Source organism: Motacilla alba, chromosome 1 (assembly GCF_015832195.1).
Source record: "Motacilla alba alba isolate MOTALB_02 chromosome 1, Motacilla_alba_V1.0_pri, whole genome shotgun sequence".
NCBI classification, from domain to species: Eukaryota; Metazoa; Chordata; class Aves; order Passeriformes; family Motacillidae; genus Motacilla; species Motacilla alba.
The window spans coordinates 115,653,176-115,669,686 of NC_052016.1; the positions used below are offsets into that span (position 1 = coordinate 115,653,176).

Below are 16,511 nucleotides of genomic sequence, written 5' to 3' on the forward strand. Positions count from 1 at the left end.
TTATTTCTTTTAAAATCACAGTGTCTCATTCTGGTGATATAAGAGAATAACAGTAATAGCTGGAATATTCCTGTGATACATTTTTGTGTTGTATGTTAAATTGTAATCAAATATGACAAGAAGATAAAATATGGAGAATATAAACCCTGAATTTATAAATTGCCAGATCTCTATTTAATAACACAAATCTAGTATGTACAGGGTGCCTTTAAATAATATTAATGTTATTCTGGAAGATTTGATATACTGGCTTTAAATTAGCAGGTTTCATTTCTTCCATTTTGTACCTCTGTCTAAGAATTTTAAATCTACACAAACTTTGGAAATACCAAATAGCATTCTACCTGCATCTGAATTATTGTCCTTCAATGTTCAAATACATTTTGGAGAGTTTCTAAGCTAAAATAAATACATTTTTCAGGTTTAATTCTTGCTTCATGTAAAATCTGAGGAGGTGACATTTTATCCTATTATATAGTAAGAAATGTTCTCATTTGTGATTATTAGAATTTATGGGAAACATCTCCAAAAGAGAATTTGTTCATTGTGTCTTACCAAGGACTTGGGAAAACCACTATTAATGGAACTTTTAAAATTTTAAAGGGGGAATTCTTATGAGAGTCCCAGAACAACTGGATTTGAAAATACCTGCATCTAATGGTATCCTTTGTTCCTGCAGCTTTGAGTGGGGCAGAGGTGTGACATGACCAACACTGACTAACTATTCCTACTAAGAAGGACTACATTAAATTATTATGAGGAATAATCTCTTTTTCTTTGAGAGACAGCAACTGAGAAGCACAGTTGTAAAACACTGAAGTTAAAAACAAAATTTAAAAAATGGAATAAGTTTCAGTCCAGAGGAAAAATATAATATATGACTTCAAACTTAAAAAAATTAGAATCCCATATTTTCTTTCATTAAGAAAACTCAAATACAAATAAACTCAACTAAACTAATTAAAAACAAACCTAAAGAATTTCAAATGAAAAAGTTTAAAAAACTATTACAATTACTCCCAGAAAGTAAGTCAGAACTTGGGTCTAAGTAGGCAGAGGAGGGACTGCAATTTCAGGAAATTATTAAATATTTCTTTTTTAATCTTCAAGATAAGGTAGATGTGCAAGGAAAAAAAAATAAAACCATTATGGAAAGGATAATGAAGACTGAAGAAAATGCTCAAGGTACATGAATCTTGGTGTAAGAGAACGCATGGAATGGCACTAATAGGTAATGGATCATAGGATAAATGACTAATTAATGACTAATGATCACAGAATTCTGACTAATTAATCTGATTTTATGTCTCAATATAAAATCCTAGTGTTATTTTGGTCTATTGAATCACAATATTAGGGAGAAGCAAAGTGTAAGAGAAATTTCATTAATTTTAAATATAAATCCTTGCCATCAATATGCTTAAAAGTTATCAACAATTGGAATAAAATTAGTAAAAATATGCAAAATTATAGCTTTGAAGTTGACCAAACAGTCTTGGCTAAATGCTAATCAATACATTCATAAATTCTACCAAATTCTTACAGCAAAGAATATTTTGTTACACTTAATTTTTATATTTTAGTAATTTTTCCTTATAGTTCTTCCTTTTAGTGACCATGGAGGATTTTCTTCACCAATTTTCTGTATTTCAGATTCACAAATTATCCATATGTGAGCGTGGGAGAGAGAGGGACAGAAGAGGAGCAATCACAGGAGCAATTTGAGTGATGAGATGGTAAAACAAAGAGTGGCTTTTGTTCTCTGCACAAAATGTGGCTTCAAAAGCAGCAAAATAATTTGCTGAAGCACTTGAATAATTAATTTTTATTTGCAGCAAATACTGGAATGCTTGATAAGTTCCAAACGAATAAATTACTAATGCTCAAGAACATTTCAAGAGCTACGAGAGGAACTATGGTAACTGAAAACTACTTGAATTGCTAAACCACTGTGCTGATAATACACCAACTGCATGATCAAAAAACCAGTGGAGAATTGCAGTGTAAGTGCTGACACTCCGTTTTCCTACTTCATGAAAAATAGAGCTCAAACAAACAGAATTAATAGCAATGAGTTATAATCTTGATCGATAAAGGTGAATGAATTGATGTGGTGAATACAGATCTCTGCAAGGCTCTCGATCTGTCAAAGCACTTCTAGAAAAAGTAATGAGTTTTACTACAGATGGTATACATTTCGTAACTCGGTTTATCTGCTTAATCTTAAAATATTCATAAATTGTCTTTCGTAATTTTCACAGGCATCAAAGTATCTACTACTGTCTCAAAGCTATTTGAATATTTTATTACAGGAAAATAAAAGGAAATCATTGCTGGAAAGAAATGCAAATAACAAAAGAAAAAAGTGCATTAATTTCATGTCAAATCTAAAATGCAGAATCCTTATCAGTGAAGACAGTACACATAGCATGATCTGCATGACTTGAGTCTACAAATTAAGGCAGAACATTTTCCTAGGAAGTATTCCTAATTAGAATGCTCTTCTGGTTTGGGAGTAAATGGTGCAACCCACTGACCCTTATGGGATCCTAAGATAGCAGATGAAACATAAATAAATTATTTATTCAAATTATGGGCTACAAAAATATTCCTGTCAAGAGATATTTTGCAGGATGGGAAAAAGAATTTTATACAATGAAGAGTAATAAAAAGTACTTTGTGCTCTATGAAGTCATAAATAATACATTGGAAATGTGCAGAAATACTGCATCAAAAATGACAGATTTCAAATAACAAACACAAAAAGCAATTTTACATTTTTCGTGAGGTTCTGCTGAGCTTGGCTCCCTGCTTTTAAAGAACTTTGACACAGAAAGTTCTGGTCTTCTGGCTGTGAATGCACAGCCATCTTACAGAACTTTTACCAATTAGTGCATCTCACTTCTCATTATTGATGCTACAAAACAACTGACAAATTATAATCTTTTCATGCACAACAGTCCTCAGAGTTTGATTTTTTTGGTTTTGTTTTTTTTTGTATCCAGTTGCTCAGTTCTGACTTCTCTGTCACACATTACACAACAGTGTAACTTGCCAAAACGCCACGGCTGACAATTTTTAAAGCCTACATTCTTGACCAAACCAGATTTCAGCTACATCCCAGAGACACAATTCCCACTGGTTCAACTGGCCACAGAACTATGCCATCATCATCTGTTTCAGAAAACAAGACTCCTCAGCTGTCCTTTTGCATATATATGATACTAAACTTGCATATATGATCCTAAAATTGTAAAAGCAATAATACAAACATTTCTATTATTCTACTGAAAATTAATAATTCAAATTTACATAAACTGAGGACATGTTTTTGCTGACACATCATTCATTTAAAAGCTTTCTTGGCCAAAACATCATTGCACATTTCTAGCTTTACTAGCCAATGTTGAAACATTTTATACAACTACAGTCCAAACATTAGTACCAAGCCTTGGTTTCTATTGCTTCAGAGAAGATGCATCCCTTTAAAAGGAGGCAGGCTGTTTTATTTCTCAATGAAATTGTAATTACAACGCCCCATGTCAGAGTGACTCATTGGCCATGCACTGCACACCCCCTGTATCCATGAATACAGCTAAGAAAGCAAGAAGTGCTCAGTGCTTTCCTCTGTACAACTTAAATGGAATATGTGAAAGATACACAGTGTGCATGATTACTTTCTGCTGCAGAGAGATGATGAAAGTCCACAACACCCCAATACTCTAACTGGAAAAAAAACAAAACAGAAGGCTATATGGCCACAGAATTCACCACACAAATCTGAAAAGATATAAAAACATTTGGCTTGTGGTTTAAATACACCAACAGGAACTTAATAACGTCTTGGGAGTGGGAGGAGGGGTTTTTCTCTTTTTCTGCTTTTTTTCTGGCCAATGAAACCTATGTACAGCTGCTGCCATAGAAAAGTTCCACAAAACAGATAAGATAAATTAACAAGATGAGTGTCATTTATGTATCTATTTGGCCAATTTTTTGTTGTTGTAGTTTTTCTATTGACAAAAAAAAAAAAAAGTATATTTAATCTAGGTTAGTACAACACATTATAATCTCTATTTTTCCTAGGAAAATGTCTATGATGAGACATATAAATTGTAAGGAGTTTCTGTAAATCCTACTACTTGTTGGTATACTAGGATTAAATGAATTGCTCCCTACAAGAAAAAATGAGAATAAGCTTTAAGACTCGTGCCAAGGAGAAATTAGCCAGTGGCAAATGCTGCTGCCAACTGTCAATCATATTGGGCTCTGCAGCACTGAGGGAAGAGGGGAATTGCTTTGTTTGTAATGCTCAGTGCCTCGTAATGTCACAATGAATCCACACTGTGGAACGGCACAGGAGCCTACAGATCCTGCTGGATGGATGATGGATGGATGATGGATGGATGGATGGATGATGGATGATGGATGGATGATGGAAGATGGATGGATGATGGATGATGGATGGATGATGGATGGATGATGGATGATGGATGATGGATGGATGGATGATGGATGGATGGATCATGGATGGATGGATGATGGATGGATGGATGATGGATGATGGATGATGGATGATGGATGATGGATGATGGATGGATGATGGATGATGGATGGATGATGGATGGATGATGGATGGATGATGGATGATGGATGGATGATGGATGGATGATGGATGATGGATAGATGGATGAATGGATGGATGGATGATGGATGGATGATGGATGATGGATGATGGATGGATGATGGATGGATGATGGATGATGGATGGATGGATGATGGATGATGGATGATGGATGGATGGATGGATGGATGATGGATGGATGGATGATGGATGGATGATGGATGGATGATGGATGGATGGATGGATGGATGATGGATGATGGATGATGGATGGATGATGGATGGATGATGGATGGATGATGGATGGATGATGATGGATGATGGATGATGGATGGATGGATGGATGATGGATGGATGGATGATGGATGATGGATGGATGATGGATGGATGATGGATGAATGGATGGATGGATCATGGATGGATGATGGATGATGGATGGATGATGGATGGATGATGGATGGATGATGGATGATGGATGATGGATGGATGATGGATGATGGATGATGGATGATGGATGATGGATGGATGGATGATGGATGGATGATGGATGGATGATGGATGGATGGATGATGGATGGATGATGGATGATGGATGGATGGATGATGGATGATGGAGGGATGGATGGATGGATGGATGATGGATGGATGATGGATGATGGATGGATGGATGATGGATGATGGATGGATGATGGATGGATGATGGATGATGGATGATGGATGGATGATGGATGATGGATGGATGATGGATGGATGGATGGATGATGGATGGATGATGGATGGATGGATGATGGATGGATGGATGATGGATGATGGATGATGGATGATGGATGATGGATGGATGATGGATGGATGATGGATGGATGATGGATGGATGATGGATGATGGATGGATGATGGATGGATGGATGGATGGATGGATGATGGATGGATGATGGATGGATGGATGATGGATGATGGATGGATGATGGATGGATGATGGATGGATGATGGATGGATGGATGATGGATGGATGATGGATGGATGGATGATGGATGGATGATGGATGATGGATGGATGGATGATGGATGATGGATGGATGGATGGATGATGGATGATGGATGATGGATGGATGGATGATGGATGGATGGATGATGGATGGATGATGGATGGATGATGGATGGATGATGGATGGATGATGGATGGATGGATGAATGGATGGATGGATGGATGGATGGATGGATGATGGATGGATGGATGGATGGTGTGTGCCGGGATCCTCTTGCTGGGCCATGCCGGCAGCTCCTGCAGTGCACTCTGGTGATCCAGCTGGTCCATTCACAATAATCAAGCAACCAGAAGAGCCATCAAGCTTTGTCTTTACCACCACTGAATTAGACTCAAGTTGTCAGGGTGATTTGGGTGAAGAGGAAGCTCTCAAAGGAAACAGGCAGGTGCTGGAAATACAGCATAGATTATCTTCGTAGTTTCTTGAAGATTCAGTTAAAAAATTAGTGAAAGGTGAGACATAAAGTTAGAAAGCTCCTTTCCAAAGGCTAGGGGGTTGTGTGAATAAAAGGGCACTGACTATAAAAGGTTTGTGGGGTTTTTGCACAAGACATATTCAAGTATTATGAGTTTTACTGTACAATGGAAAAATTCTGGTCTATTCTGTGGAAAGCAGAAATAAAATTTGATAAAATATAAAGCAATCTGTAGAATATGCTTTATCAGACCTAAAGAAAATTGCTCAATTACTCAGAAAACAGACTGCTGAAGAATTTTATGCAGTGACAGAATCTTGTTTGAGGTGTTTATTTGCTATTATTTCTGTGTTGAAGCTGTCACACACCTAAGAACCAGCTGAAGCATGTAATATTAGCACTCTCCTGGAATGCCTCCAAATGGGCTTTAGAAAATAACTGGGCCCATTTTTAGCTTAGCAACCATAAAACAGCAAGACAGAAAGCAAAAGCAGCACAATTTTGCAGCTATATAATTTCGGAAATAAAAGAACTTTGAAAGTAAATGAAAAATGCAAACCATTTGCTCAGTACAACTTATATGGTAAAAGTTCTTTCATTAAAATTCATTTTAATATGAAAAAAAAAAAGCAGTATCAGAACACCAAGGCTACGAAGTTTTACATTCACAAGTTTGGAAGTTCTAGACTTGTAATTATTCATCAGGACTAGGACAGAGTCCTCAGCTAGGTATCAAAATAGTTGTTCTTTTTTCCTTGTAGGATAAAATTGACTCCCTCTGCAGATAGCTTTGGAGCACTGCTTTTTATTTTGTCACTCCAACTGTTCATCCCATGGATGATTTTCTTCCTTCTAAACAAATTCACCAGACTGGATAAAGAATACTTTATTTGGGGGTGGGGGGAAGGGGGCAGGGGGAAGTGTTTGAATTATATTTTTCTGGCAGTGTCTTGAACCTAGAAAGGATTAAGATTCCTGGGTATTGTCTGATTCCCACTTGAATCACCTACATCTAATCTGCAACTCTCACGATTCAGGCTGGCTGTTGAAATATCCTGAAAGCCAAAAATGCATTCATATATATTTATATTTTATCTTTGACATTGAAGTTTCTCAGGGCCTGGAAATTCTGCTCTGGAGAACAAATATATGACTTGCCAGCCTCACAGTCTGATGCAGACAGACTTCCATTCTCCTTGAAGCCACAAAGAAAGCACTTCCTAACACGTTCCCCTAGATAGGACACTTGGTAGTCAGGTTTACATCAAACCTACCACCAGGCAGCAGAATCAGCTGCTGCTTCTCACACCTGTGAGAGTGGCCTCTCTGCCCTCCACCCCCTCCCTGCTACAGCAGCTGAATGATTAGAGAGTGTGCACAGATTTCTGTGAGAGCCAAACCCGTCTCTGTTCCAGGGGAAGAATGAACATGATTTCCTGAGGTAGTGATTAAAGCAAGCCCTGAGCCAGGGGGTGGATTGCAGATAACTGGGCCCTGTCCTTTTCAAAGGATAACTTTACCCTTCCATTAAGTTATTTTAAAGTGTAAAACACATGAACTTTTCTGAGAGGAAGGGCAGATGTGGCTTCCCAGCATTAGAACCAGTAACTTTTTGTTGGGTTAGAGAAACTGACTGTTCTGTCTTTTTTCACTCAGTGAACATATAACACTTCAAAACATAATGGAAACCATTGTGACAGAAGTCAAGGGAAGGAGAGAACATTGGAGATGTAGATCTGAACATGCCATCTATGTCTCTTTGAAGGCATGGCTTTTATCACCTGGTATTAATTTGCTCTCTGATAGATCCTCTGGAGCCTCTTCTACTGAAACTTTCATTATATATAAAAGAACTGGGGATTTTCTAAGGCAGAAGAAGAGACTATTCCTAAATCTTTAATGCTTTAAAAAAAGCCATGTTAAAATAGAGTACATCCTCAATATTTCCTGGTGCACATTTTTGATGGTTACAATTTCATTGAAAGCTGATTCCTATTCAAATAGCATGAACTTTTTTCCAGGGTTGCAGATCAGGGCACTGAAATCTTCCTTTGGCACAAGGCCAAGCCTTGTTACAGGTATTAATTTCTTTGCACAAGTCACTCGTGAATTGAGATGGCATTATTAGTTACATTTTACATATCAGGTACTAAAAACAAAATGGCCAAAGGAGCAAAGCAGTTTGACATCCTCAGGGACAAGATTTAATAGCTTTTCAATGCTAAGGAAACAGCCGTCATTAATCTCAATTGTCCAAGAATGTAGCACAAACAAGTGCTTGGAGTTAGGAACCCACACAGTTGAAACTACACACACTAAGCATCTTGTATTGAGAGATTTATCCATTATTGGGAAGTCCAAATCTCTCCCTGAGTGCCACTCAGTTCCTTTAGGATGGTCTCCTCTGTTTCCATAATTCCCTCCCTCATACTACAATAGTTACCCTACAGGGAAGGGTAAGACTGGTTGTACAGTTTCATCTCAAAACCATGCTTTTCACATTATGAGCTAAATAATGAGCCCCCTGGAATTTTAGAACCATTACCAAACATATAAAAATTATGAAATCTGAATTGTTATTAAAAAAGAAAAGCAGGAAAAACATTAATGATGGGATGCTGGCATTGGTTAAAAATATCTGGAGTTTTGCTATTGTATTATAAAAATACCATTTTAAACATGGATGGGTGCAAATTATGAACAATTAATTTTAGATCTCCCTAGCCTCCACATGTGTCAAAGAAAGAACCAAGTTCACTGAGTTCTATTTATGTACTCTTGCCTTGTGGTCAACAGACTGAACATTAATTAAGGGAAAAAATCAAATTCTGGTCTCTGCCCTTACATCTTCGTTTCTAGTAGTGCTAATGTATCTAAAGGGATTAAACAGGTTTTGGAAAATTAAATTTAGATCTACAAACCTGGTGATAATTCAAAAATCATTACTTCCTATTTAGTCAATTTTCATGAGACCAATTAAAGGCATGAAGTTGTTCATATGCTGGCATTTTTGAAGAACCTGACCACACATTTAGCAGTAAGATACCTTTAAAAATAAAAATATGAGCCAGCTTAAAAACCTGAATCACCAGTAATGACAACCTTACTTCCAGCAAAAAGGTTATGCAGAAAAAATGCAAGCATTAGGTGTAAGGAGATTTAACCTGCCAATTTATAGGGATATTTTATATATTTGAGCTCTAAATAGTACCTTGAAAGACTCCTCGTCTGCAGGGAGATATACTCAGAGTGTAAGCAGCAGTGTCCTCTGGGTTGACAGCCACATCAGGGGCACCACTCAGCATTGAGAGATTGGAATACACCTGGGGAAGACAAATCATAGAGGAAAACTCATCAAAAGCAAGTAGCTGTGGCAAGAACACCACAGAAACAACATCCATTCTATGGATTCTCCATGCTTTGGAGAGTAGAACAGAAAATGTGCTATCAGTGTCCTAAATTTTATGCAAATGAAAGAATGCACACTATAAGAGAAATGCTGGTATATACAGATGATAACAAGCACAAATTTTGAAGTCATTGCTCAATGTGATCAAAAGTACATTGCTCAGACCATGGAACTGCTTACACATGCAGAGATTTGCACAGTCAGGCCCTTAATATTTTACATACATTTTTGTTAGAAATGTAACAAAGAGATTCAGCAGTACTGATCCATCTAAATAGACAGAGCAAAACAAAATCTGAAGTGTCATTTTACCATCATTTGTTAGACCTCAAGTGATATTAAACTGTGCTTTGTCACATTTTGTAAATGACACATCCACAGGGCATGCAAGGTAACTCTCCAGGCAAGGAGAGACCAGTAGAATTTTCACATGCAGAACTTCAGATTGTGCAAACTGTAAAGCCATTGGGAGAATACAGGGTGAGGAGTTTTTAATTGCACCTCATTTCTTTCTCTCTTGTACACAGTGGATACAGAGGAGTTCTCTGAGCAGCTGCCCCTGGTGATGCCTTAGGATTTTAGCTTTTACATTTTTGAAATTCTGCACTGCATTAGCATATGACTCTGAACTCCATAGAGAGTCAACTGTCTTCACGTTTTGGTCAGGCAAAACAACCCTTCTAGGCCTGAGATTCAAGGATACCCAACTGCCTCAGGCCCTGGAAAGCATAAACAAAAGTGAATTGGAGGGGGCCAAACTGGGGGAATATGACTTGATGACCTGAAGCTGTAATTGTAATTGTAATTAACCCCTGATATGTAAAAGAACAAACTCGTATCTGTCTGAAGAACTCATGACCATGGTCCATTCTGGGTGCAGCCCCTTGGGAAGGCTTCGTCTGCCCTTAATGTACCTGAAAGCCCCTCATTAAATATATCTGCTTTTATTCTCTTCATTCTGTCTGGCCTCTGTTTCCAAGTAAGGCAGGAGAAGGCATCAGTGGAAGAGGCAGACCTGGCCTGTCAAGCATCCAAGCGGATACCTACATTCTACAAAGATTTCTTTTGCAACATTAACAGCATTACATGCAGATCCATTTTTTAAGTAAATATATTTTCTTATTATTTTCTGTAGAAAATAAGCATATTCTTAAATTATCTTTTCTTCTGATACAGACAATCATTGCCCACAATGCATTTCCCTCTCTGTGGTATTTATGTTACTGTAATTCCTTTTTCAGGTGCTGGTTCTTCTAAACCCAGAATTTCTATTCCAAGTAACAGAGAAAAGAAAACTGTAAAGGACCAGTCTTCCTCTTTCCCAATAAATCCACATTTCAAACTGGGTATTAAAAGTCCAGCAACCAGAAAGAATAGGGAGACAAATGAAAAGGCTTGTTGAATTGACACTTGGAGAAAAAAAAATGGAAAAAAAATCTGTAAGTTGTCAGCAAAGAGAAAAGCATAGGAAAGGTGGGGCTGTTACACACTGCAGATGGGCAAGATTCATTTATTAAAATATAAAAACCAAACTAGTCACACTCCTACATTTAGGGACTTTTCCATTTCAGTTTACAATGAATGCACAAAAGAGTGAAGGATAAGTACCTAAAAATACAACTAGGATAATACAAATGACAGCAAATTACTAGGGATAGAAATAAGATTAGTTAAAATGAGATTTCTATTTAAGGAAAAAGTAACACGGAGACAGAAACAGAAGTAGGATAAATGTGATTGATTTAAATTGGATAAAAAGCAGAAGGGTAGGGTAATACAGCTTTTATCAAAGACTGGACATACCAAACAAGTTTCTACCAAAAGATTTCAAAGTAAAAGGAACACTACTGGCATGGTTGACTATAATAAACATGAAATGCCTATGGATTGCTGGTGAGTAAATATGGACCAGAAGTTTGATTTTCAGTCATTCATGAGAAATTTTGGACACTTTTTCAGAGTAGTGAACTAACAGAAGCTAAATTATTTTAAAATGAAGTTTTTAATCTTAAGGAAGTGACTGTATAACCAAATAGGAAGAGGTGAGTAGAAGCAATGAAATTATGTCAGGTCACACACGGCCTCTGTTTCAGTGCTTGAATCCAGATCCTGTATCGAGAGACATGAAGGAATTCTTCCCTGTCCTGCATCAGATTAAACCTTTTGGGATCAGATGCTCACTAAAACTTGTACATAACTGATGCTGACCTCAGTCTGCTGTCACCTTGCCAACTGCAGTCATTAAACTCATATTCCTCAAGCTGCTTGCTGCTCCAGAGCTATGACAAAGATAACATCTTATTGAGGAATCCCCTCCATTCAGGCACCAACCCTATTTGTCTCTGTTATTTAAGATACTCACAACTCAGCCAATCTCCAAGCAGGGGTCACAACAATACAATCTCCTCCTTCCAGCCTCCTGAGAAGGTTTATGTTTGTGACAGACATCACTCGCCAGGTACCTCTCATGTGTTCCTTAAACAGAACTTTTTCTTGCTCCAATGGCCATGTGATTTATCAGCTCTGTTACTGAGACTCATTAAATGATCAACCTCAGATGACAAATGGATACTAAAAGTGCAATTTACGGGCAATTTATCCTAATATCAGAATTCATACCAAGAACCATTCTCATTAGTTCACAGACATTTGGGATTCTAATATGGCATAATGTTCACAACATGTCTCTGCTAACTGCAGGTCTATTACAAAATAACAATACATCCAGGAATACCCAGAAAGTGAAAAAGTTGGAGAATGTAAAAGTACACATGGGGAAAAGTCCAGAAATTGCAGATTTCTACAACAAGAAGTAGTTGCAAAGATTTTGTAAGTTTAGAGGAAAGCTTTGAGAGCTTCAACAAAATAATTCATATACAGTAAGCTTTAAGTTAACTTTGCTCTGAATATCAGAGATAAAGAGAGCTATTTCTTATTAAAATACATTTTTATGATGATTATATGGAATAACAGGACACAATTTTAGTCACAGATGTAGCACTGAATAACCTTATATCCTATAATAATCTACAACACTCTGTTCCCAAAGGTACTTTAAGATACCTAACAAAATCTTCTATGGATCACTGCCGTTAGGCAAACACATTTTGAAGAAAGAAAATAGGGCATTAATTAGGGTGCTTTTATCAACAACAACAAAAATCATTTTGATTTACAAGCTATTCAAAATGAGTCAAGATATGGAATTAGTTTTTCCAGTTAGTGGGAGAGGCTGTTTGTCAGCTTCTGTCCTGGTGTGCCACCAGAGAACCATGAACAATTACAGGCAGACTGACCAGAAGCCACACCAAGGGTGGGGTTGCAGAGTTAGGTACTTACACACAGTACTCATACTGGGAGAAACAGGCAGATCTGCAGACAAACACTGAGGAGCACACAGAATTTATCAGGCATAAATAATTGCATAATTAATAAATAGTTTCTTAAAATATGTTACATCACTATCACTCAGGAAACTAAAATTGCAGAATAACTCAATGGAGCCAAAATGTAAATTATTGTTAAAGTTATCATTGTGACCCTGCAGAACATTTGCTCAAATAAATCCATACCCAGGGATTTGGTTTTGAAATTACAGTATTCTCCAATTTCTTATATATCAAGTCATTATTTAAGCACAGACAGAGAGTGTAAATGGAGTATATGTATAAAATGCTGCAATTTAAAACTAATTTATCAGCCACTGGTTTGAAAACTCATTCTGCAGAACTCTAATATGGCTATTTAACATGAACAGAGACGGAAAACCAAACTTCAAAATTACAGTAACTTTTTCCAGAGTTGAATAACCAAATAAGCATAACTCCAAAAACTTCAAGGCAAAGTGGTGACTGGATGTAGGAACATAATTAAATATACTTATACTCCATTGTGTCTTAGTATAACAAATTTAGACAGTAATACATTCAAGGCTTCCATTTGAAAATTGTTTCTCAAGTCTGTTTGACAATATTGAGAGGCTCTATTTGGCAAGAAGTTAATGCTCTTTGACCCTAGGCCGGAACCTGATCTGTTGGAGTCTCTGATCAGTCTGACAACCAGACTCTACAAAACTCTCAAGCATGGCAGTTTTCCAAAACAAGCCCCCATACTTTCCCTCATCCACCTTTCAGTGCAAACTCTCCAAATTCCTGAGTCACTAGGAGCTCGCTCAATTCCCGCCATCACTCTTGTTTTGCCACGAGCATGTTCCCACACTGAAGTAAAACATCTTTGCATTGCACTGAGGATATTCCCCAAATAATTCCTGCCCACCGAGCAGCAATCTGGAGTTCCACACAATGAAAAATGCTACATAATCCAGATTTGTTCCCAAACCAGGCGACCTGTCAAGACCACTAACACATTTCAAGAAACAAATTTGACCTAAGACCTTACTATGCCCTTAATTGATCTAAAAATTTCACAACAAGTTATCAAAAAGCACCTGGCAACAACTACAGGTATTCTGAAATTCTGTAGGCCTTTGAACCGTTCATTATTGCTAAAAAGATTGCCTTTTCCTTGGTGAAAAGTACCCCTGTTACAGAAACTCTGGTAGATACAGTGGAAGCCAAAGGAATTGAAATTGAAAGGACGGATAAAAACTGAATCATTATGGAATACATAGATCCACTTCTTGTTAAAGAATATAAACTTGACCTTGAACAACCAGGTTACTGCACTTGCACAGAATTTATTCTCAGAAAATCTCAGATACATTACCAAACAAGAGTTAGACTGAACAGGGAAGCCCCTCATTAAAGGTTTATGGCACATAATATTATTACTGTGAGGGATTTTTTACAAACACCTAACCTTCATGGCATTTTCTTGGTGATATTGTAAAAACCCAAAATGGATATATAGAGGATAGACGTAAACAGACTGAAAAACAGGGGATTTCTTTTTTTTTTTGTTCCCATTATGTATTTATTCTACAATTTTACAAAATACTGATAGTTTGTATAACCTAATGCCTGAAAGGTAATTTAACTGGGTCTTGAGATTCCTCTGGAGAGCTTACTTTAATGACATCTATTTTGAACAGCAATGTGAAAAACAGTTGCACAGTTTTGTATTTTTATGGCAAAACCATGACTTGAAAGAATTAGGCACCTTTATAGCTAAAGTTTCTATCAAAGGTATCATTAGAAGGAGCCATCAACACATCAGACAATTATTTATATCCAGTCGACAAAGATTTATATAAATAAACAAGAAAATTACATTTAAAGTTTTGTCATGAGACCAAGAGCTTGGATTTTCATAAAAATGCTTTACACTTCCCCCTCTTGTTGGAGGAATTGAATGTAATTTTACAGACACAAAAATCCATTTGCACTGCAGTCACCTTCTATTAATTCATCACCAGAGAAGGATGTGCTCTCTGGCTGATGTTATATATGCACAAATTCTTTATGAATTCTGTTGTGGTTTTTTTTTTTTTCATATCCAGGAGTAAGTTAATCACAAGGAAGACTACTTGTTGTAGATCCCCTAGAACCAACCACGAAGAGCACAGTGGCAGCAGCTCCCTAAGGTTTGCACATCAATCAGTAGAAAAGAATTCATAGAACCATTCACATTTTTCAAGGGAATTTATGGAAATTGTCTTTTTAATCATGGAAAGCTTTGTGAGCACTGGAAGCGTTTTGCTTAGAAGTTTTAAATGTAGAACGATGGAGCCATGTACATGACCTCCCCTGAACTGCAGAGGCACTTCTTCCCTCCCCAGCTCCAGGTCCCCACTGATGGCTGCACAGACAATCAAACCACACCTATAAAAGCTATTGCTGCCCCAGACACAAACCCTCTGTGTATGATTGAAAAGGAAAAAAATTACTCAGCTGGAAGAGGGCTGTCCTTCTGCAGTAAAGGCAAGAATTATCTCCCTCCTCTTCCTTCCACACCTAAATTTCATTTTGAATAGTCACTTTTGCAGTCATACCCTCATTTTGGCCTAGGCTATTAGCGAAATACAGCAAATATGAGAAACAGAGTAGCAGATATATAACATAATTTTATTTTTTAATGAAATTGGGTTTTTTTGTTAACTTTATAGTTTAATATATTCAGTTATTAAAATGAAATAGTGAAGCTAAATTTACACCTCCAAGGCAAAATTACCCAAGTATTAGTTCAGCTAAATTACTTGTTGCTAAGTATCCCTCGTGCAGTAAATTGTTTATGGACATGCCTGTAAATTATTATGTTTGTCAGCTACTGGCACATCTCACACCTTCTCAATATAGGTTGAGGTTTATTTCTTCAGTAAATGAAATTCTTGTTGTTTTTTTAATATCATGTGCGTCTCAGTTAATCTGTAAGAAATTACTTCATATGGTGGATATGCTCCAGGAATGCAGGGTGTATGGGGCACATCAACCAACCAATCTAATAACCAAGATACTCATTAGTCAACAAAATGACAAAAGATTCCATCAAAACACATCCAAAACAATTACTTCTTGTATATCTTTGCTCTGTCTGCCAAGACTGACAACATTTCTTCTACCTAATCACCAACTTAGCTACAGCACAATGCAGAAAACTGTCAAAGATGCTGGATTAAACAGGAAGATGAGTTATTGGGCTGCCAGCAACTGCTCCCAGGGGAAACACAAACAAAGACAAAACCAGGGCTCTGCTTCACCACAGACTACCCAGATAGCACAGTAATCAGGCACCATGGAATGAACAACAGCAACAAAATTAGAACAACTTCATTTTCCTGTTGCCCTTTGTGCTATATACATCTGAGTAAATAAGGTTTATTTGGCATTTCCAACAGGGCTGTGGGTCACAATTCCCTCTTAGAGGAGGTTTTCTGAATCCCTCTAGTAACTACAGGTACCTGTGATGACATTCTGGATTCAGTGATTAAGTCCTAATTTACAAGGTAGACTGCTTTGGAAATAAAAGCAAGCAAATGATCTCTGCTCACTCCAACAGCACAGGACACTAGATGACATCTGCTGGAGAACGCTGGAAGTGATTAACATTGTTTGCTTTGTGGGGGGAC

The 16,511-nt window shown here is 37.2% G+C and overlaps 1 protein-coding gene across 1 annotated transcript in view; it reads right to left on the reverse strand.

Moving 5' to 3' along the window:
* The window catches only part of CFAP47 (cilia and flagella associated protein 47), a 258,402-nt gene that overhangs the window by 119,152 nt on the left and 122,739 nt on the right, over positions 1 to 16,511 (reverse strand). Inside the window, exon 49 of the mRNA XM_038154900.1 lies at positions 9,290 to 9,401. Coding sequence (XP_038010828.1) covers positions 9,290 to 9,401 — 112 coding nt within the window. The remainder of the gene's footprint in view (positions 1 to 9,289; positions 9,402 to 16,511) is intronic.